This window comes from Vidua macroura, chromosome 3 (assembly GCF_024509145.1).
Source record: "Vidua macroura isolate BioBank_ID:100142 chromosome 3, ASM2450914v1, whole genome shotgun sequence".
Lineage (NCBI taxonomy): Eukaryota > Metazoa > Chordata > Aves > Passeriformes > Viduidae > Vidua > Vidua macroura.
The window spans coordinates 36,666,585-36,689,072 of NC_071573.1; the positions used below are offsets into that span (position 1 = coordinate 36,666,585).

General features: G+C 40.1%; 1 protein-coding gene across 9 annotated transcripts; it reads right to left on the bottom strand.

Annotated features, from left to right (window-relative positions):
• Nucleotides 1–867: 867 nt before the first annotated feature.
• Nucleotides 868–19,848, bottom strand: PAPOLG (poly(A) polymerase gamma). Of its 9 annotated transcripts, none has more exons than XM_053974217.1 (23): nt 19,827–19,848; nt 17,034–17,192; nt 16,859–16,925; nt 16,159–16,240; nt 15,966–16,075; nt 15,345–15,398; nt 14,176–14,287; nt 13,212–13,301; nt 12,484–12,622; nt 12,268–12,340; nt 12,065–12,185; nt 11,697–11,781; nt 11,356–11,409; nt 9,688–9,807; nt 9,319–9,428; nt 7,355–7,476; nt 7,098–7,267; nt 6,090–6,178; nt 5,942–6,012; nt 4,840–4,911; nt 4,212–4,265; nt 3,319–3,413; nt 868–1,040 (listed from the first exon to the last, which is right to left on the bottom strand). In XM_053974217.1, exons 1-23 carry the CDS (start codon nt 19,841–19,843, stop codon nt 980–982), a joined length of 2,127 nt encoding a protein of 708 aa, XP_053830192.1. In that variant the 5' UTR covers nt 19,844–19,848; the 3' UTR covers nt 868–979. The 9 variants fall into 9 exon arrangements, with proteins under 9 accessions (XP_053830192.1, XP_053830191.1, XP_053830195.1 ...); XM_053974216.1 differs by lacking the exon at nt 19,827–19,848 and adding an exon at nt 19,560–19,745; XM_053974220.1 differs by lacking the exon at nt 19,827–19,848 and adding an exon at nt 19,426–19,745 and having other exon boundaries at nt 17,034–17,183.
• Between the last annotated feature and the right edge of the window lie 2,640 nt (nt 19,849–22,488).

Below are 22,488 nucleotides of genomic sequence, written 5' to 3' on the forward strand. Positions count from 1 at the left end.
CACACGCGGCACTGTCACAGCACACACCGCCCTCGGACCACGCCCGCCACCGCCGCGGGCTCCGGGGCAGGAAACCGCTGCGGCCGTGGGACGGGCACAGCTCCCCTGCGAGCCCGGGGAAAGGGCACGCAGCCCCCGCAGCCACCCCGCGGCACGTGGAGGGGAGGCAAAAGGCAGCAGCCGGCTGGGCTGGGTATGAGCCCTTTGTCTGCACCCTCCAACCATGGCTCTTCATTTACTGGAATAATGCACACGATCACACTCTTTGTAAGAAGCGTGATGAGGTAATTACAAAAATACAGCCAGGAGTTTTTGCTGGTCTTTTTAAGCTCAACAGCTTATGTCACTCAGCATTACATAAGACAGGGTTAGTAAACCCCCTCTCTCCCACAACCAAGTTTAACAAATTTCAAGATATCTTTTTTCCTCTTTGCTTTTTCCTCCTTAAGGCAGAAAGTAAGTATCCTGGTTACTTTCTCTCACTTCCTACAGGTAAATCAATTGCTATAGGCAAAATGTAGGTGACTTCACATCAACTGCTTCGTTGCTTGTACCTAACGAGTAAAACCACAGATATTAACTCCTGCAAGGGAACTTCTTGCTTAAAGTTACTGACCAGACACAATTTCAATGCAGAGCTGCTCCTCTTGGAAGAGATTGAGATGAGGGACCCATGCTCAAGCCAGACACCTAGCAACCAGCTAAGAAAGCAAAGAACAACGTTTGGAGAAGTCTTCCCTCACTGAGTCCTTACACAGGAGTAACTTCCCTTTCAATCACTTTAACAGAGAAGAACACCGAAGTTGAGTAAGTTTGAGCTTTATTTACAAACAGCTGAATTCTAATCTGCAGAGTCCTGGGGCAGCATCCAGGGAAACTCCAGAACACTGACGTCACTTAACATCACACTTGACATCCTTATATGTCAAGACACATTAAGATAAGATGTGTAATTCACCAATGGATCAAGTCTGAGAAACTAGTAACCTAAATTCTTCCTGAATGTTCTTCTCAAAACCCTGAACATTCTTCTTAAAACCCTAAGAGTGAGGAAGAAAATAAAAAAATTTTTATAAAGAGCAATTAGAAAATAACCACAAGGCAAGAGCAAAATAAAATCTGTGTAAAGATATATCCATTAGCTAGGTTACTTTAGTTTGAGAATAGTTGCATAAGTGCATGTGCTGATGGGAAAATAATCCCTTAAACAGTCTTGGAACACTCATGTGGAAGAATTTAAAAGCATTATATATTACATGCCTGTAGTCTACTACAAAACACTTCCCATATTAGTTTTGCTGTTTATCTTATCACCTACTTCAGCTTTAGTTCCTTCAGATTCATGATGGATTTGTATTTACACAGGTGCTGAAGTTGTATACCTACTGTAACTGGTACACAGAAGTGAAAATGTTTGAGTACCACCATTTTAGAACAGTCAGAAAAAGGAGGCAACCATTTTATAAACCCAAGGTCTAGTTCTGCTAAAAGGTACTTAAGTAATAGGGGTATTGTTTATGAATGTTAACCTAAAGCAAAGTCTTGCAGTCTAAGTTTTGGGGGTTTTGGAAGGTAGAAGGAAGAACGAGGCCTCAAAACCACTAAGATCGATTTCTAGGGGATAAATTGCACTTGAAACAAGCTGGAAACCAGAGAATAAGGGAAAACAAGAAGTAGATTGTGATAAATGTAGCCATGCTTTCTCCACGGGTTTGGGATACTAGCAGCAGAGGGAATGCTAAGGAGTTAAGACATGACAAGATAGATACCACCACTTATTTCTTTACAGTCCTTCAGTCTCATCACTAAGGTAGATACTTAAGATGTTTAGAGCTCAGATTTGCTCCTTAAGACAAGCAACTCATTTTAAAACAATTCAGAGGTATCTTTGTCCACATATCAAACTAGGACTTTGGGTGAGTCATGCAATTTGCAAACTGCACAGTGCAGAGGGCATTAAATCAAACCCCAGATATACCAGAAGCAGGAAAGCAAAGCAGTGTTCCTGGTCTCCTCAGATTTACTCTAGCATGGCAGTTTAGTGGTGGACTTGGCAGTGTTAGCTTTACAGCTGGACTCTAACTTAAAGGTTTTTTTCCAACCTAAATGATTCTATGACATTAAAATTCTGTAGAACGCTTTTTTCTGGCACTGCCTTCCTCCCATCCCTTTAGAGTTGGTTTAGGTGTTTAGATTTTTTAAGCAGATCTCATCTGCACTAAAAAAAAAAAGAAAAAGAGACTAAAGATTTTAAATTTCACTTTGAAGATAGTTTTTTACAGTACATACAAAAATACTCTGGAAAAACAACTTACAAGTTCACTTATGAAACCACCAAATGATAAAGAAATTACAATAGAGAAATAGCATAATACTTGTTTCATATAATCAGAATTTCTCCCCACCCCCCAAAACCCCTAATGCACTTAGCTGAGTAAGCAGTGTTATCAGTTTACAGAACCAAACTCAAGACTGCGACAGGTTTTCATGTAAGCATTCAGAACAGCTTTCAGGGTTTATCTGAAACCACTTTCTGCATGCAGCTTGCAGGTGGGCAGTAGTGTCAGGACAGCCTCAGCTGTTGCAATGTTTCAGTGCATCTTCGCTATGTATTCGGAGTTGGGCTTTACTACCCAGTGACACAAAAAAACCTCTCAAGTCTCATGCTGGAGCAGCCTTGAGACAAAAAAAAAACTATCAGATGACACAGCATGGGACATGTCATCTAATCTCCATACCTTGGTAGCATCCTCTGCTGCATTTCCTTCAATACTGAACTCATTTACAGGCCTCCATGGGAGGCAATACCTGTGTAGTGCATGGCTGTGCAAGGCAGTGGGAAGCTGCGAGCCAAGGAAGCTGAGCACCATTGTGAGAGAAGCACAGAAGTGCGTGTGCCAAATGGGAAAATAATTGGAGAGAAGAACAATGCATGCACATGAATTAGGCAAGCACAAAGGAATACAAGCATGTTCGTACACACTTGAAAACAGAATGTGGTTGCAGCAACTAATTAGCACTGGTGACATACACTCTGAATCCAAGGCACAGGACAGGTTGGTTTTTGTAGCTGTTTCAGCTGCTGACAATTAAGACATTTTAAAAACTCCTAAAGGTAATTGTTACAAGCACATGCAAAGGGTAGTTCAAGAGGAAGCAAGCATTCAACCGAAGTATAAAAATCAGACCATGATTTTAACTGATTAGTTACAGAAGGGCCACAGTAACCTTCTACCTTTGTTAGTAACTACAACACACATTCAGAATAAGGACTGGTAACAAGTGATTATCCTCTTCACCTGAAGATCAACCACTTACCCATTAAGGGTAAGTTTGATGGATCTTTTAATAATACGAATGCTGCTTGTTGGAACAGGAGATGAAGAATCTGGCAGTTCTTTACTGGAAAGCCTCTGTAACACACAAACAGATGCCACAGAAAAAAAATTAAAAAAGGAATTTTTAATTAATTATTGAATTAATTTTAAATTCATTAATTCAGAAGTAGCAGCAGATAAACCCTTTCCTAGCTGAATATAACATTATTTGTGTAAGACTGTTTATGTACCAAACCTGTATGGCCCAAACCCATTTTCAGAGAAGTCTTTTTTTTTTTTTAACTACACCACTTATTTAATTACCACCATATCCAGAGGAAGAACATTTTCCCCTCTGCACAATTCTTTTCTTGCATGAACTGAAGTATATCCCTGTATATCCCAGTATATCCCTGACTGGGGGGGGGGGGGAAATCAGGTGTGAGTTGCTCAACAGCACAGTAAAGGAAGATTTTTCTCAGATCCATGGATCAGGAAAACAGAGTCTCTACTGTCTGTATCACTTCCAGTCTTACAGCCCTCAGTTCCACAACATTCTACATGACACAGAGCAATTAGTCACCTATAGACTTCAAAGCTTCCAAGTCTCAGCATATACAGAAATCAGTATACAAGTACTGATAACAGTACAAGAAAACCAAACCAGGACACAAACCCATTGTCTGAGGGCATGGAAACATGGCTTTCCAACTTCTAAACTTGGAAACTTTGGCTTTTGTGAAGGTCATTGTTCAGTTATTTAATTTGTTGGAAGCACAACAGGCAAAACCCTACTAATCTTCAAACCACCAAGTTTAATGGTACATAAATCTTTGTACATACAATGAAAACACTAGCTCTGCTTTACCTATGAATACAAATGCACAAAAATACCTGTGATCTTGATGTGATCACTGGAATCTGCATGGATTTTCCATCAAGGACACCCTAAAAAAGCCAGAAGGGATTTGTTAGGCAGTATTGCCAGGTTCCTGACTGAGAGGCAGCAAGTTCACCTTGAAATCATACATGCATTAACAACCTCCACCCCATGGAGTGTGGGTTTAGGTATCCTGAAGCCCTAAAACCACACAGACAGTGGTTCAAGTATTTCAACCCTCACCAATAAGATTTCATCCTGATTTGAGGGTGTGCCCTCCAGAGTTTACGCCTCAGTAACAAGCACCATTAATAGCAAAGCTCTTTATCTTCCCTTTGAGAGGCCAAATTATTTAGCCTTTACAGCAGTTTTAATTTACATCACTGAACCAAATAGTTTTAAAAAGAAAATTCAGTATTATTTCAAACATGGATTAGACACTACTAAATCAACTAATAGTAACATTTAAGAGACAGGTCATACAAGTGTAATATTTGGGGAATGAGGACTGAAATAAGCTAAACTAAAAAGTGTATTTTTGCTTCCATCAGTAAACATGCAGATAATTTATGTGAGGCAGTCTAATCACTAAACTATTCAGCTTTTCAGTTAGTCCACTGAGTAAAATCACTTAAAAATTACATTTTTTGTAGCTCTCTTCCTCCTGTCTTGAGGGTATCCACTTTCTGTGAAATCAGAGTCCCACACATTTAGCTGGAGGAACAAAATACAGAGACTCTAAATAATTGCTGTGCTAAAATTTTCTTATTTGTCAACACATTAAATGTATTAGGGGCCATTCTTAAAAGAATGTTTATACAAGTCCACCATTACCCCACAGGCATTTCAAGCCTCTGAAAAAGCCCGGCTACCCAAAACTTGAAATCTGTACTTGGAATATTCAGTACTAGATTACTGTTATACGAGATGATTCTTTATAAGTGTCAAAACTGAGGGTTCTTTTTCTGGTTGTTCTTTGCTTGTGCCTCAAATCAGAGGTCATGCTCCAAGAACAGCTACTTAAGGATATTTACACATAGCAATAAAACAAATGAAATATTAATCTAGAAGTTCCACAAACCAAGATTTAACCAAGAAACTCCACACTATCATTTCAGAAGTAATGACCTATCAAGTAGGCTGCTGAATTCTAAAGCAGCAAAACTATCAATAGGCACTCAAAAAGCATCTGCCAGAAACAGATTAGCTCGTACTTTTACAGTCATAAGATTCATATCGTCTTCGTTTGGAGATAGTTTTTTTCTGAATTAAGAACTGCTTCCAGATGAGACAGTTCATTCAGCAATTGGTCACTGCAGTGACAGTTAAGTACAGCAGTATTTAGATACCTTGGCACCTAATGAGAAGCAGCCATTAAATGCCAGATCCTAAAAACATGTTAATAGTTATAAATCATATTCATTATGATTACATTCTAGAACAAGTAGAATGTAAATTTACATTCCCAAATCCTTTGGGGATGTAGAAATGCATTTCATGTTCAGTTATTTAACTTGTTCTACATCAGTAATTAATACTATTTTCAACCCTCCTTGGCCTAGCCCCCCCTTCTTGCCTTTTCTCCATCTATGGCTTTTTGGGGGCATTCTCCCGATGTAGGTGGACGAGATACTTTAGAAGTTGGTGAATAATGCTGCTCAGGTGAAGTACTCTTAGGATCCTTGATTAGAGTCCCACTTAATTTATGCTGTCCTTGCACAAAACACGTTCTGAGTTGACAAACCGTGTTATATCCTGGAATGGTGCAACCAGTTGGAGGTCCCGATGTTCTTAGTGCAACTGTAGCCTCTATTTCTGTAGGAGACACCTGGCTTTTAGAGTTTGGCCATAAAATTAAAAACTACATTCCACCTACCACTTCAAATACATACTTGGGTCAGTCACAGGAATGCAAAGTCCCTTAGACGTGGATGGCTCAGCTACACTGTTGGCACCACTACAACTCTGACATTCAACATTTCTATAAAAGTCAAACACTAGAGTTATAAAATGCTAGTTTGTAAGATACTGCATATGTCATTTCCAGAAAGTGCATGCAAGACAAACATCGACCTCCTCAGCTCCTTGTCAGAGCTCTATTAAACAACACAACCTCCCAGGCAATGTAGCACCAGACCATCATTTTGCTGAATTTCAGACTGCAGATTTAAACTCAAGAATTTTCTTTACTGAGTCTTTATGTGCTGATATATTTTCCCAAACTAGTCTACCCAGCACACCATGCTGCTTTGAAACACTGTTCTGTTCTACCCATATGTCCACACAATTTTTTGGTGTTTTTTTTTTTTTTTTCTCCATGTGACTCCTACAGTATCACACATTCTGAACAGAGCAGGTATCACACATTTGGCAGGACTGGGCAATTACTCTCAAGATTACGCATTCTTCCTGTGCTTAGGGATAAACAGACTTCCCAGGAAGTGACAGACACTTTTTACTGCCTGAATTCCCATACCACACCACTAAGTCAGCAGCAGTTCTGGTGTTTCCAAGACTAAAATCAGTATGTCATTAGAACTTAATCTACTTAGCATTAACAGTACTTTTTCTTAGAAAGAACAGCCACTTGCACATAAAATACACCAGCTTCATGTTACCCACTAACCTGTGAAGATTTACATTCAAGACTAAATAATTTCCCTGGTGTCAAGTTCTCCATTCCTACATGTTCATGGATACTATCTAGATTTTTTTCAAGGATTCCTTTAATCCTGTCTCCTACCACATGCCCAATGGAGATTCCAGCTTTGTTCCTGAAGCTCTCCGAGCCCTCCACATGCTTATGATCCGCATGGATCCAAACAAGAAATCCTAGACTCATTTACAGTGTGAGTCTGTTAAAAGCAGCTTCTCCACAGTTCCAAGGTTATAGCACTAACCTTTCTGTCTCTGCTGTAGAGATGTCCAACTTAGATATCTTATTTAATGAAGAGGAATTAGAGGGTGTTCTGCAATCTCTGTCTTTGGAACCATCCAAACAGCTTTCACCTAAAGAAGACCTTTTGCACTGAAGTCCACTATTATTTTGACTAATATCTGACACCCTTTGCTGAAACGACAGTTAAAAAATAAAGTCTTCAAGCAATTATTAAAGCTTTTATTAAAAATTACCAGAAGCGCTGAATTTTTATTATACCTTCTTTCTTTTCTGTAAGGTTCCTGCTGGCAAAAAATAATGGAGTTGTTTTCTCTTCACATAAGTTGCCTCAATCTTCATACCTTCCTTTAGGATGTTGAGGGCACTGGCCTGCCTGTAAACTGACATCAAAAACAGTGCTGTAGCTTAGTGGGGATGTTTGCATTAGTGCTGGTCAGTTATATATGGTTTCTTTAGAGACATGTCTGCCCAGCCCAAATGAAGAGTTCCCAGCTTAAGTCAACACAAAATTCTGCCTGAGCACTCTCAGTCATCACAAGAAGGTGACTGTGACCTGTGATGCCCATTTCACATTCACTATAGCCCAGCCACAACAGCTGTTTGTGTTCAAATTTGCATTTTTAAATTCTATCTCTCTGAGGAAGCCGGATTGGATTTTAGGGACATCTGACTTAATAGACTTACTACAATTTAAACAAGTTTTCCTCAAGTGTCTGCAAACAGCCTTTTATGCAACTGACAAATGCTATAGCAGCACAACAGTTATTACAGAGATAAGTCACATTTAGATAAGCTTATCTAACTGGCCTATCACTGGAGCATAACTGGAAAGCCAGCTTACTGACACACAGAGTGGGAATCAAAGCAAGGATATGCAACTCAAAGGTTTTCTACAGGAGACCAGAAGTGAAATAAAAGCACAGACATGAGCATACACACCAGTATGGACTTTTCCTTCAAATTAAATTCAATAGTTTGTATGTAAAAGGGAAATAAAGTTCACTGAACAAAAGCCCTCCAAACTGAGCCTTCTATTCTTGAGCTCCTCAACTTGAAATTAATCTTTGTCCTCTAAAATTATTCTCTCAAAGTCAAGGCACATGGTAACAGCTCTCTAGCACAGAACTACTGGTCATCCCCACGCATGCCAAAGGATTTCCCACCTCTCGAGGAACAGCTTTTCTGTTCAAATATCTCTGGATTCACACCCTACATCCAGCACATACCATAGGCTGTGCTTCACTAAAGTAAGAGCACACAGCCATGCTGACAATGTTTGTGCATAGAAGATTTAACATTAGTTCTGGCCTCTCAGCAGCACATAAATCTCATTAACATAATTCACATTTGCCATTGAAATGTAGTGCCACTGGATGTAATGTGCAAGTACAGATAACAGCGCAAGGCTGAGGAAATCATCCTGCCTGGCTTGTAATTCAGATGAGAGTCTTGACGCATTTTTCTGTGCTTTTCTCATACCCCAAGAGAGCTAAGAAGAAAGTTGGGTTTTACTGCTTTTACTCATGTCATCTGAGCAAAACAACACAGAAGTCATGCTGGTGCTATGGATAAACTCCAACAAACATTTACAGGATTTCACTTTTTAGAACTCTTTGTCCAAACACACTTGTCACTCAGAAGAACAGCCTGATTTCCTTATTATTCTAGCATTATCTAACAACACCTGCAATATTAATGTATTTCTGCATCTATCAAAAGTATCAGGAGTTAACAGACTATGGACATGAAAATTTACATGCAAGACTGCATGTAATTACAATGAGACAACCCAGCGACTTTCCCAGTTCTGGGATCATATTATACACAAACGGTCCTGGAAAAATACCATCAACAACTCCTTTCAGAGCTTGACACAGTCACTTCCCATTTCCAAAGTTCAGCAGCTGACTACTGTTTGACAAGTATAACTACCCCAGCAAATGGGCATCTCTGGGCTTCACAGCTGACTGTCCCCTACAAGGAATGCAGTTTTATGAGGACTTATTTCACATATGGTACAGGGTGTATGACTGTAACACACTTTTGTTTTAAGATGGCCTTACTTTGACAAAGTGTCAACACAATGTGTTTTTGAAGCTAATCTTTTATATGTTGCTATCTACAGGGATATCTAATAACAAAAGGAATTGCTTTGTGAAACAACTTCCACTGGAATAAAAAGAATGACACTCTACAAGTCTAGAGCAAAAATAGAGCCTTACCTGTATCTGTGAATGACTGTATCCCATGTGTTAGATCAACGTTAGTCTTTACTGCACTTTCTGCTTTCTTAAACACAAGGCCAAGAAACCACATTGATACATATCCACTCCTAAAAAGAGACAGATCACAAACCTGAGCTGGGCACAGATACCAGTCATTTGGATTCTGGTACATTTTAGTTGCTCAGTTTAGAGCCAGCTCAGACTTAATTTCTCAGAGCATTCCTCCCTGAACTGCTCCCTTCTTTAAAAAGATGTGATGTGCTCAGGACCCTGTCAGAAATATACTGAACCTCTCTCACCAATGAGCTGAGGGGAAGGAAGATACAATTTGGCCAATGTGTACTTCAGAAAAGTAACAAAACTCACTGTTTATAGAGAACTTCATTGCCAGGGAAAGACTGTGGCTGCACGTGTGCAATAGTTATAAATTCGTTCCTTTCCAAGTTTCCAACCAGCACACGGATTTTAGACTCGACAAGGCCAATCCTAATAAAAACAAGAAGTATTTTATTCATTTTTAACTGTTTCCAGCTCATCAGTTAGATGCCTTTTTGTAATACAGTGTTAACCAATCAATAAGGACCAAGTTTCATACAGCTGCGCAGACACTAGATCTTTATATCACATACAGACACTGTAATTTGAGATGTTTCCTATGACATTTGTGTTTTTGTTTCCAAAGACAGAGACAAGTAAATTTTACATATACTCTGCACAGTTCAGATACAACACTCCCACCTGTAACCTATGATGAAAATAACAAGGAGCAGATCCCAACACCTCTGGGGTGCAGCAAAACTCCTTTTTGCCACATGGATCAAGGAGAACAGTGGTTTTGAAAAGGCTCAAGCATAACTGTTCAGTTACACCCAAGTAAAGATGCAATGCTTCTTGCAGATTGATCAGTGAAAATGTAAAAATAGTTATTTTAATAAACAAATCATCTAGTCAACACTCCCCTCAAACTTCCCTAAGAAATGAATCATGACCACAAGGGCTTTAATTTCAATAAAGTACTGGCATTTCATCCTTCTGCCTAAAACTGTTAACTTTAAAAGCAGTCAGAAATCTATGTTCTTCAAAAGCATCTTATGTTGATGAATAACAGAGATGTTATCTACTTCCAAATCCACTCAAGAATTCATGAACTAAACTTTTCCTTGTAATGGACTGAAGCAAGTTTATCTTCTGCTTATCATTTTCCCAAGCTGCAAAACTGGAAAATTCACCTCTATTTCTGTCACTGAAAAAAAAAAAAATCAGCTCTTACCACAGCCAGAATTTCCCTTGTCTTTATTGTGACCTACAATAAGCTTTGTTCACTCAAGAATATTTCACATTAAAAATTATTTGGCCCTCTGCCAATACACCTTGTTGTACACAACTGTGACTGATATCAAGCTGCAGCTGATAAGATTTTTAGGTGAATATTTTAGAAAGTTCAGATAAAAGGTATTACCTATTAAAACTATTTTTAAACATTAAGCTATCTTTTAGAGATGGCACAAGAATTATTTGACTTAAGGTACAAGCCAAACTTTGAAATAAAAGTAAGGTGCCCTCAGAATGGGTGTCTATTACAGAGAGGTGTTTTGCTTCCTTACTTGAGCAAAGCAAGCAAAGTACTAATTTCTTAACAAAGAAACCTACTGGAAAGTCAATAAATACACATTAATGCCTTAGTGCCTTAATTCCTCAGCATTTCTCTTTATTTCAAAATTCACAGTGACTCAGCACATTCTCATAGGTTAAATAAGTAATTATTGGCAAATCTCCTTTCATTGAAGAAAAATAGGTTTGGAATAGGCTGACTACACAGCAGTTCAATCTAGTCCTTAAATATTACAGTAAAACTCTTTATGAAAACAAATGTAAGGCTCCAGAACAGTGGTCTTCAAAGCAGGGAGGGAAGGGAGCGTATTCCATGCCTAGCTGCATAGTTACAGACTTTGTTAATATAATTAACAAAAATATGGTGCAACATTGAATTGAGTTTCAGTTTTGCACTGGACCCACATTTAAAGCAGCACTTACCAGTTTAAATGATGCTCTTCTGTAAAGGCACTGGCAGTCAGCACAATGTAATGTCTAGAAGGAGAAAGGCAAATGAGTACATTAGCTCAAGATTTTATTCTACATTCTAAACATCAGATTTTTTTTCTTGGTAGGAAAAATGCTGTGAGTGCCATAAGACAGCTTTTCCTATCTTCCCTATGCTTATATGTACCAGAACTTATATGACTACTTCCAGTTTCTTTAAAAAGCTCTAAACTGAAACACATCAATACATTTTTCTACTTAGACCCCAAGTTAAAATTCATCATGCTAGCCACTAAGTAAATAACTTAAGTTCAGACAACAGATTTCATACATACTTGTACTTCTGAAAGAAGTTCAGTGGTTCAAAGAGCTTTGACCAGTCTGATTTTCCTTTGAGAATCTCATCTGTAACTTCAAGACCTACAAATATGGTTAAAATCTTATCACTATTTTTTAAAAATTACCATGACAAACTTTAGAAGACTGTAACAGTAACTGACAGAAGAAAAAAAGCAGGAATTCCCCTGACAAAATGCAGATCCCACAACAGCTTATTGGAAAACTGGTCCTTATTGCCTGCAATGGGCATATTTCCCAGAGAAATCTTAAACCTCAGTGAACACCTCAGTGAACAAAACTAATTCAGATAACATGTTTTCATAGAGCAAGAATGACACTTTAATAAGCACAGAATGTACTTTACCACGTTGGAACTCCTCTACCATGACTGCTCGTGTTGACACAGACACATTGTATGTGGAGTTCTGCTGTGGGTAGGCTGGGGTGATGATGGGCATCACATGGTACCGGTCGGATGGGTTCACCTACGAGGTTACAACAGCTCTGTTTAGCATCAGTTTTGGTCAGAACAAAGTTTTAATACTTCTGATTTCAATGGCTACCTACTCTAGGGTCCCAGACTGGTAAATTAAGAAAGCTCTCTTCAAGTCGTTTCAGCAATACTGGCTTTGGCCAATCCCTATAGAAGAAAAAAAGAGTAAAGCATCCATTTTAAGCCCTGCTCTGCAATTCAGGGCTGCACGGGATGTTGACAATGTACATCCTGATATAAAGAACTACAAGTGTTACTTCTTTATGCAAATTAAAATAAACAGCTTTTACCATTTTGAAAAAATCAAGAAGAACTTGTTAACGAGAGTAGAGGCCAAAGCATTTGGGTAGAGTTGACATATTCTTGCTACCAGCATGGCCCAGGAGACTCCACCAAGAAATCCCATGATGTTGGAGTAAACACCACGTCCTGGAATGGATACCATGCAGTTAGACTGTGGTCTTTCAAATCTGCAGCACCAGCTGCACAACCCATAGAAAACTTAATACTTAAAACTTAATTTCAGCCTCCATGATGTTTATTTTTGCAGTGCAGTGAGGCCAAATTGCTGGTCCTTACAGTGATGAGAAGAAGAATCAGTACAACATCACATCCAAAAATATTGCTACTGTGAAACTTGCTTGTGCTGCTACACCTACTGCTTCACTTCAATTCCCCTTAAGAGAAAGGTTCTATCATTGTTCTAGTACTTGCTCTAGCCATGTAGGCAAATGGGACTTATTCCTTTTACACTTAATTGGGAATTTTCATCATTTGTAGTCAGGTTCCTGATAAGCAATGCAGCAGTGTCTCGTAAGCACTCCCCTCTTCTCTGAACTCCATCTCCACTAAAAAAAACACATGGAATTTACCACATGGACAGACCACGAACCTAAACTGAAAGGCTTTTAATATAACAACTGTCATTTAAATAGCAATTCAAAGCTGAGGTACATCCAATAGTGAGCATGAGATGCCTCTGAAAGGTTTAAAGATCACAAACCACCCTGCCACTCACGTTTTGCCCACAGTTTAACTGCACGGAGCGTGAGCCGGAAGTTCTCCAGATTGGGCACCAGGCGCAGTATTTCATCTGTAACCCTGCTGCCTGCAAGACAAAAGGTGAAGCACAGGAGTTCCCAGTAACAGGCACAAGTCAGGTGCTCCTATATAGGATCAGCAGTGTACAGCTTATAGTTCAAGTCTAGGAAAACAGGTCTGGATTACCTGCTTTGTATTAAATTATTGATTGCACATAACATTCAGCATCACTTTAGGTAACCAGTGCCCTCAACAACTGTTCACAGTTTAGACTACAACTAGCAATTTTTAGATAAAGCCTCTGCACAGGATGTTTTGGCCATAAAGTACAATGCAGGAAGCTCCACCTCAGCATGAAGAACTTTACATCGCAGGATAGCAGAGCACTGGAATGGGTTGTCACAGGAGGTCATGAAATGTCCCCATCTGGAGGGATTCAAAACTCACCTGGACACATTCCTGGGTCAGCTGCTCCAGGTGACCATGCCTTAGCTGGAGGGGTGGACTGGACAATCTCCAGAGGTCCATTCCAACCCTAAATATTCTGTGATTCCAGAAGCTAGGTTTCTTTTGACAGCCAGCAACCATTAAACCAATTGGTGCTAAACATTGAGCAAGTCAGACTTCAGGTATTTTAATTATGTTTTTTTTTATGAACAACCTTGTTTATCCTTCATACATTCTTATCAAGTGCCCTACTAAGTCATCTGAATCTGGGACAAGCTGGAACACTGCTCACAAACCAATCAAACAAACATGAGACATAAGTCTATGTAAACACACAGCTCCTTGGAATATCTAAATTTAGGCCCACGATCGCCTCCTCAGAACTCAAGTACACTGGAGATCAGTTTCTGCATCTTGTACAGAAATGAGGGTTGTGTAATGTGCATCCTATGCCAATTTAAATGTCTTTACAAAGGTGTACAGAACATGCTCACCATTTAAGCTCCGTATGCATCTTATATCCAGGCTTTTGAGGCACGAGTCATCCCTGAGATCGAGATCATCAGAAACTGTTGGCAAAGACAGCTTTGCAAACACAAGATCAATCTTCAAGAGAAAAAGGGTTCAAATGTGACTTACAATGCAGCACTGTGTGCAAACAAGACACTAGTGAGGGACACTTGGTCATTCACGTGGTTAACATTTGTGTTTAGAATTAGGGGACCACAGATAAATATTTATTTGCCAGAACACAAGAAAATTGCTCTAAGTTCCGTATTTGTTTACAAACCCACCTTTTTTAAGCTAGGGAAAGGAAGGGTTTTTTGTTTTTTTTTTTGAAAGTTGGAAAGATTATTCTAAACTTAGAATTCCTATTGAAAGGAAATTTTAAATTAAACCATAAAATTAAGACTAATTAAAAACCTCACTATACTTCAACAAATGAGAAAGCATTTTCTGTACGCTGTAAGGCCTTAAGCATCTGGTTTTTAGTATAACCTAAGGCAAGTAAATTATTCTGTGAATATCTGTACCAGATAAAGGCCACAAAGAGGTCCTTGAATAAGTGTCTTCATGACAGTAGATACCAAGCAGTAACTCACTTAGGTATTACAGCAAGTGAGTATTTATTCTCTACATGAAATGTATTCCAGATAGAAGGATTCCTGCAGCTGACCAACTGAGGCAGGAGTCCACTGAGTAGTTTTACTTTTCTTTTTCCATGTTGTTTGTCTCACAGGGACTTCATTTTTGATTTGCAGGCAGGTGATTTGTGCAGGGAACCACAACAGAAATACCCCTTACAGAAAGGGAGCTCTTGTCAGAGCTCAGGGGAGTCAGCAAGGACACTGCCTCTACTCCCACTCTGCACATCCTTGGGAGATAAATGCCACCCAAGCAGGCTACCCTGGTCTGCAGCACAGGTTTCAAAAAAGATGTCAGTCATATTCCCACACTTGCCAGGCTAGCTAGGGGCTTATTTTCCTAGAAGTTCCCATTTCACTTCTGGGATTAATTTGCGATGTATTAATAACCAGTATACCAATAACCTCATAAAACAGCAGGATCATAAAACCCTGAAAAAGTTACCCTACTCCAAGGAAAGAAAAAAAAAAAATCTCACTTAAAGGTGAAAAAAACCCCCAAAAATTAAAATTCTTACCTCAATGCCATCAAACTCAAATTTGATAACGGGTACATATGCATCCTCAATGGCCTGTGAAGGAGAGGATATCTCTAATAAGATATCCTTTTGCTACTTTAAAAGATTTTCCTATACTATATAAGATACAGAATTTATGCTGAACTACTCAGTACAAAGACTGAGTTCCTTCCAAACACAAAAAATCCTCATAACTCTCAGGAGGATAGCACTATTATGGTACTAATACTAGATTTTATTAAAAGATCTTATTTAGGCAAGTGATTGAGAGGCTGATCCTGTGCTGTAACAAACAGTGCACAACAAGCCATCAGTATCAGTGGCTGTAAGCCCTTCCTACATCCAAGATGAAAACACAGTAAGGGACAACCTTGCTTGTTGATAGAGCTGATTAATTCCCAAAACACAGGGAGCACAAAAACTCTTAGGTGATGTAGTCACTGGGGAAAGGATCCAAGAGCTGGACACCAACATTTTCATGCTGCATAAACCAGTATATTGGAAGGTACTCAAAACTGATTTAAATTTGGCTTGTAAGATATTTGCTACAAATGCAAGTCTTTAACATGAATATTCTTACTGTAAAATTTACCCAATCTATCAAGCAGAGAGTTTACTCACTCTCAGGTTCTTTACTTCCTCTTGATTCTTCAGTTTTTCAAAGAATGACTGAAAAAAATCTGATCTTTCCACATGACTGGGAGCAACACAAAGGGCATCGATGTCCGAACCTGCAAAGAGGTTTCATTTCTCCTGTTACTGTTGGAAGTCACTTTCCAACATCAGAACTATGACCAGGTACTGAAAATACTACCTTTGGTGTGTACTCCAAGTCTGTAGGAGCCAAATGTAAATATTTTGCCACCAACTCGTTCTGTTATTGAAGGGGGAAGATTCTGTGGGTAGAAGTTTAGGATGCACATTATCCTCTGTGCAAGTTTAACTTGCATGTAAGTAATTTAGAAAAACTGTAACAGCCTGCATAAGCAACGTCTCCTCTCTCCTCTACATTTTAGTCTACTAGGTTTTGATTCTGTTTTTCTGAAATAAGTTGAGCTTGCAAAAAAGATTATAGGTGATGTAGCAGTACTTTTATTAATTCATACAAATTAAGACCTATTACTAGACTTCCCTCCAGCAGAGGCACATAAATTAACGCAACCTAAGAGCCATTCAAAGGGCATGTCTAGAATCATAATTTCAAGCTAGACTGAGTGCTGCAGGCTGTCTGGGGCAAGATTAGTGCCAATTTCACCATCTTTCTCATCCACAATGCCTTGTTTTGGCTTTGTTAACAGCTACAAGTCAACAGATTGAGCCAATACAGGACTTTATTCAGTTCCCCAAAGACTGTGAGATCCTGAGATATCTTTTACAACTTGTTTCAGTGACAGTTACTACAGCTCTACTTGATATTTAAGAAGTTAAAAGCTGAACTTTAGCACAGATCCCAGTATCATAGCCATTAAATCAAAAGGCTTCAGCTGTTTTGACAAAAACAAAAAAAATCTTACCTTGCTTTCAGCAAGCTCTGAAATCCATTCTCTGACAAAGTTATTCAGTTTACAAAGAACAGTTGTCCTGTAAAGAAAACTCATGCTAAGTTTGCTTTAAAAAAAATGAAATAAAAAAAAAAAAGAAACCAAAAAAAAAACCCCAAGAGGTTAACAAATTTCAGTCCTGTTATACCTGCGATAGAGTTCTTCCTGATCTTCAAACACCCCAAATGGCTTCATTGCTTCAATCAGCTTCTGAGTATGGATGTGGTCTTTATCACTAGGAGGAGCCAAGCTAATTGGAGAGGTAAGTCCATAGTGCCCTTGAGGCTGATTCTGCTGCCTGGAAGTACTGAGAGAAAATACAGGAACGAGTACTTAAAAGAAGAAAATCTTACTGGAAAACACCCTTTAGTTTACACCTCACAAATCTATTTCTGCCCTTTTACCCAATGCTGAGAGAAAGGAGGAAAAAATCTTGCTTATTTTTAGAACACTTGACCTCACTTAGAAGTCACAACTACTTAAAAAGAAAAAAAAAAGCATTTATGGATGTAAGAAACCATCCAAGATACTGCCATCTTAACACAATTTATTTGCACTGCTCTAGCCCATCAGAACTAACTTCTGGGAAATAAAAAGGTTTGAAACCCACCAAGGACAACCCTACAGACAGAAGAAGTTTTGGACATTTCAGTTTCAATTTAAGGATATTCCAAACAGTTTCCTGCTAGCACCAAACAAGACAATTCAACTTCTTCAAATTAAATGTTTTTATTAGATTTCTACTAATTTAGGAAGGGCATTATAGTTGATTGTAAAGGCATATAGGTCTGTTAAACAGAGTTGATGCAATAAATTTGATGTATTACTATATAAACCCCTTGCTTTAAAAAGAGGAAAATGGAGAAAAAGCACCATATTTTGCATTACCAGCTGAAACCAGGAGAGAGAAAGGAGTGGGACAGGAGGTAAGGATGGTGCTTAATGCATCTCTACAGAAACACCAGCACCAAAAGGGGGAGACACCCCAAAAAGTCTCATCATGGTCTAGACCCTAAGGCTCAAGAGACTGATTGTGCCATTATTTAAGCAGGATATTTTCCTCCTTCACATATGTACAGCTTCAAAGATCAGCTGGGTTAGGCAAGATATATTTATAACTATTTAAGGTAACTGACCCCTTTCTGGCTGGAACAAGATTAGGAAATGTTTAAAGACAAGCTTCACCACTTGATTTTTAAAAAGACAGGTTATTGCACGGTTCCTTATTTCTAATTGTTGCCGTTACTCTCCCTCTTAAGAGATTTCCCTCTCTTTAAGTATCCTTATGCATTTACACACAGAGCTTCTAGTCACCTATGGGTTTTTTTTTCTGCCCCTTTCCTCTCTCCAAGCCTGTTTTTCAAACTTTCTTCTCTGTGCTTTCCAAAAAGCTGTGGGGGGCAGGTATTAGGACTGTAGTGCTATCAACTAGTGTCCCCAGTCAAAAGAGCTTTTTACTTACAAGCCTAACTAGGCCTTGACCTAATTTACCTTGTTTATAGACATTGACAATTTCCACTTCATAAATAAAAATATTCATAATGAATATTTTCTTTCTATGATATAATTTTCATAACAAATACAGGAGGAAAGCCTGTACTTAATTGCTGTGCATTGCAACTAAATTAAAACACCTACAGCAGCAACTGCTTCCATGTTTTATGCATTGCTTGCATTGTACGACTTGCACAAAACAAGATTTAGACTACACCAGCATTTAAGACGTTTCCAAGGTACGAAAAGGCACCACCTGCCTTTCATTGCCTCATTCTGCCTACAGATAATATAACTGGAGATTGACGTAAAGCACAATATCAATTAGATAAACCTAATATTATTAGCATCAAATGTGTTTACTATTAATTAAATATTATTCATATAAAATTCCTCTAGTCAATAGTAGCTATTTTTCAGTTGTCTACACATATTACTGATAGTTTGACCTCACAAGTGGTGAGGGAAACAGCACCTGGAAAGATTCACTGCGTGAAACTTTAATAATTTGTTGCCCTTTTGGAAAAAGCAATAAATGAAGTCCTACTTTGCTCTCTCAAGCATATAAGCACACAATGAAGGGATCTTATGGATCCTAACACACGTGGCACACTACCTATTCACCCATCAGCCTTCTGTTTAAACAAGAATCCTGTTGCAGTTTACTATTTTGCCAAATCTTGTTACAACCTGTGCATCACAGCAAAAACCTCCAATGCATGTCTGTTCTGGTAAATCACACTTTTACACAAAAAGCCAACCTAAATGGATTTATTCCGGGTTTTGCCCATTATTTATAGCTGCCCAAAGCTGCAAGGTGTGTCTCCCCCACACACCAAGGGTCGAGGGGTAAGTTCACACTGTGGCTCAGGGCGCTACCTTCAGCCATCGGTGCGGGGCTCACTTGGGACAGAACGACCAGAAACCAGCTCCTGAGCCACCAAAACCAACAGCAGAACCCAGGGAAAACAAGGAAGGAGGAATATCCCCACCACCTGGAACCTTCAACGAAGGAAGCCCAGCTCCACCCTTCACCGCTGCCGCACCAGCTCATGCTGCGCGGAGCCCGCGGGCGGCTGCTGCCCAGGTCAAGTCTCCCTGTCCCCGTCCCCAAGGCTCAGGCAGTCACTCCTCTCCTCAGCAGGACGCGCAGCCCCAGACCAAGGCGCAGCCCCGTTACCGCCGTTCCTCGCCGGCCATTGCCGTTGCTTGGCGACAGCGTCGCCGCCACACGCGGTGAGACCCGGGCGAGGCAGCCCCGCCACCCGCACTCCACCATTTATTTCAACCGAGAATTCCTCCCCTCGGGCGAGGGCAGCTCCGGCCCCCGCGGCCCGCCAGGGCCCCCTCGCGGGGCAGCTCCGGTGGGTGTCCCCCCTCCCCGCCCGGCCGGCCCCGCTCCGGCGCTGTCCCCTCAGGGCAGGGCGGGAAGGCGCCGCCGCCTCACCCGCGCGTCTCCTTCATGGCGCGCGCACAGCCCGCGCTTCCCGCCCTTCTACACCACCACCCCCTTCCCGGCGGCCCCCGCGCCGCCCGCCCGCCCGGCGCCCCCTCGCGACTGCGGCGGCGTGTGACCCCTTACGCGGCCCCGCCATCCCTTCGGGCCGCCGTCGGCGTGGCTGAGCACTTTTGGGGGAGGGTATTTCTTCCCCGTGGAGCATATTCCTTCCCCGTGGCGCTGACAGACCCGCCGAGGCCGAGCTAGTCCCCGGCATGAGGCGGGCCCGTATCGCGCCCTCCCTCCCACAGGACGGTCCCGCACCTGACATCCCCTTCCAGAAAGGAGGGGTAAAAAAGAACAGGAATCGCTCTCGAATTAGGCTCATGACAGCCTTCTGACATCTCCTTCCAGAGAGGATGAGTGAAAAAAAAAAAAAAAAAGAGGAATCGCTCTTGTATTAGTTTATTCTCATCCAGTAAGTGCAAGCCCAGCATCCCTTGACTGCAGCTGGTATTGGGAGGATTTAACACACATTGCCAATGTCAGCAAATAGTACCCACCACAACGTCAGGACCACACATAATTATCATAGAAGCACGGAGTGGTTTGGGTTGGAGGGCACCTTGAAGATCAACCATTTCCAACTCCCCTGCCATGGCAGGGACACCTTCCACTGTCCCAGGTTGCTCCAAGCCCCATCCATTCTGGCCTTGGACACTTCCAGGGATCCAGGGGCAGCCACAGCCTGTCCTGTCCCAGTGCCTCACCACCGTCACAGGGAAGATTTTTTTTCCCCAGTATTTAATCAAAACCTACCCTCTTTCCCTTGAGACCCATTCCCTCTTCTGTCACTACATGCTCTTGTAAATAGTTTTGCCTCATCTTTCCTCAAAGTCCCGTTCAGTCCACAATTATAATAATTTTGGGCCAATGCAGTGTGTTACAAACTGAGTATTAAATCAGCCAATCTACCCCGAGAATATGGCATTTAGATGACAATTCCCCACTCACATTCAAGTCTGCAAGAAGTTAAAAAATCAAAAGCATAATGTTTCTGTAAAGTTGAGTAGATCTTTGGAAAAACTTTTATTTCCTGCTGCCCCGATGTCACATCAGAGTCTTTCTCTGAGATTAGCACATGATTTCTGTACTTTTCTGAGTTGTCTTTAGCATCTTTTTTGAGGTAAAATATGTATTATCTTGCAAGATGCTTTGAAGACACACAAACTTAACTTTTGTCCTGAAATTTTAATAAATTAACAAAACAAATATACCTTTAGCAGGATTGTCTTACCTACCCTACTCAAATCACTTAATGGGGAGTTGAAATTTTTTTTGACTATTGAACATTTGCGTGGTAGTGTTTGTGCTAAAATTTCAGTCTTTGATATGATTGATGCTTCTGCAAGGAATTACAGTGGTAAAGAAAAAAAAATCAAACAAATTTATTGAGATCTTTTGTTGAACCTCTAGCCAAGAACTTTTTATTCTCAGAAATTTTCTCGAATATTTTATGTTCCTCACAACCATACTGTGATCCTACAACCAGGAAAATTTGTATGCTGCTTTTTTATTTTCTTTTCTCTCAGGTTCATACCAGCTACTGAGTGTGAGGAAAACAGAGTTTACAAGGCCAATCACCCAAGTTTAATGTCTTTAAACCTGAAACCTGTTTCTGCTGCATGCTGGAGTACCTCAGTAGGAGCTGCGCTTGCCCACAGATGCGATGGGAGGTTTTTAATGGAGAAGTGATACTTTCCTTTAAATCACCTGAAACATTTAGGAAAAAAATTAGCAGCTCATCAAGCACAACAGTTTTTCTTCAAGTGCAACTCTAATGTTAAATGGTAGTGAAGACTAATCAACCTTAACTATCTTCAAAGCTCTGCTAATGAAAAGAAATGAAGAGAAAAGGCAGGAGGTGTTTGAGAAAGTGTTGAAGTTGGAGCACAATAGTTGGGTGACCACTTAGGGTGGCTAGAGCTTGGCTTCGCATATAAAATGATTTTCTGGAAAAGGGATGATGCTGAGAAAAATAATTAAACAGGGTTCTTATTGTTAAGGAGTTTATGAATTGTAATTTCTAGTTTTACATGAGGTGACTGGATCAGCTCTTCTGTGAGTTGCTTGGTTTTGGTTTTTTTTACAGAAAATAAGAGTCTCCTGTTGTCTGCCATTTATTTAGTCTAGTATTAGTTAGTTACTATTCGTTATTCTTTTGTGATTTATTCTGTATATTCTGCCCACATAACTTCCACAATTTTATGTGTAGTAGTGACTAAACCATATCGTGTTTCAGAGTGTATAGAGTTTGAGGACAGGTTGTTTCAAGGTAGTGCTTTCCTCTGCTGGATGTGTTAACTTTTGTGTAGAACCTGGGTTATAGAAATGGCTAAAAACAAATTCAGTATTGTAGCTGGGGTTCTTTCTTATATCATGCATATAGCATTAGCTTGAGAGTGATGTGAAGTGGGGGGGAATGTTTGGATTTGTTTTAGTTTCTAAATTGCTGCTTCATTGTCAAGGAGCTAATATCCTTCTCTGTAGTAAAAATGAGGTGATATCGGAGTACTTTCAATCTGTTAGAGGCTATTACTGAATTATGGAGAGGTGCTTTATAAACACCTAGGCTATGCATTTTCACATGTCAGAGTCTGTATATATGATT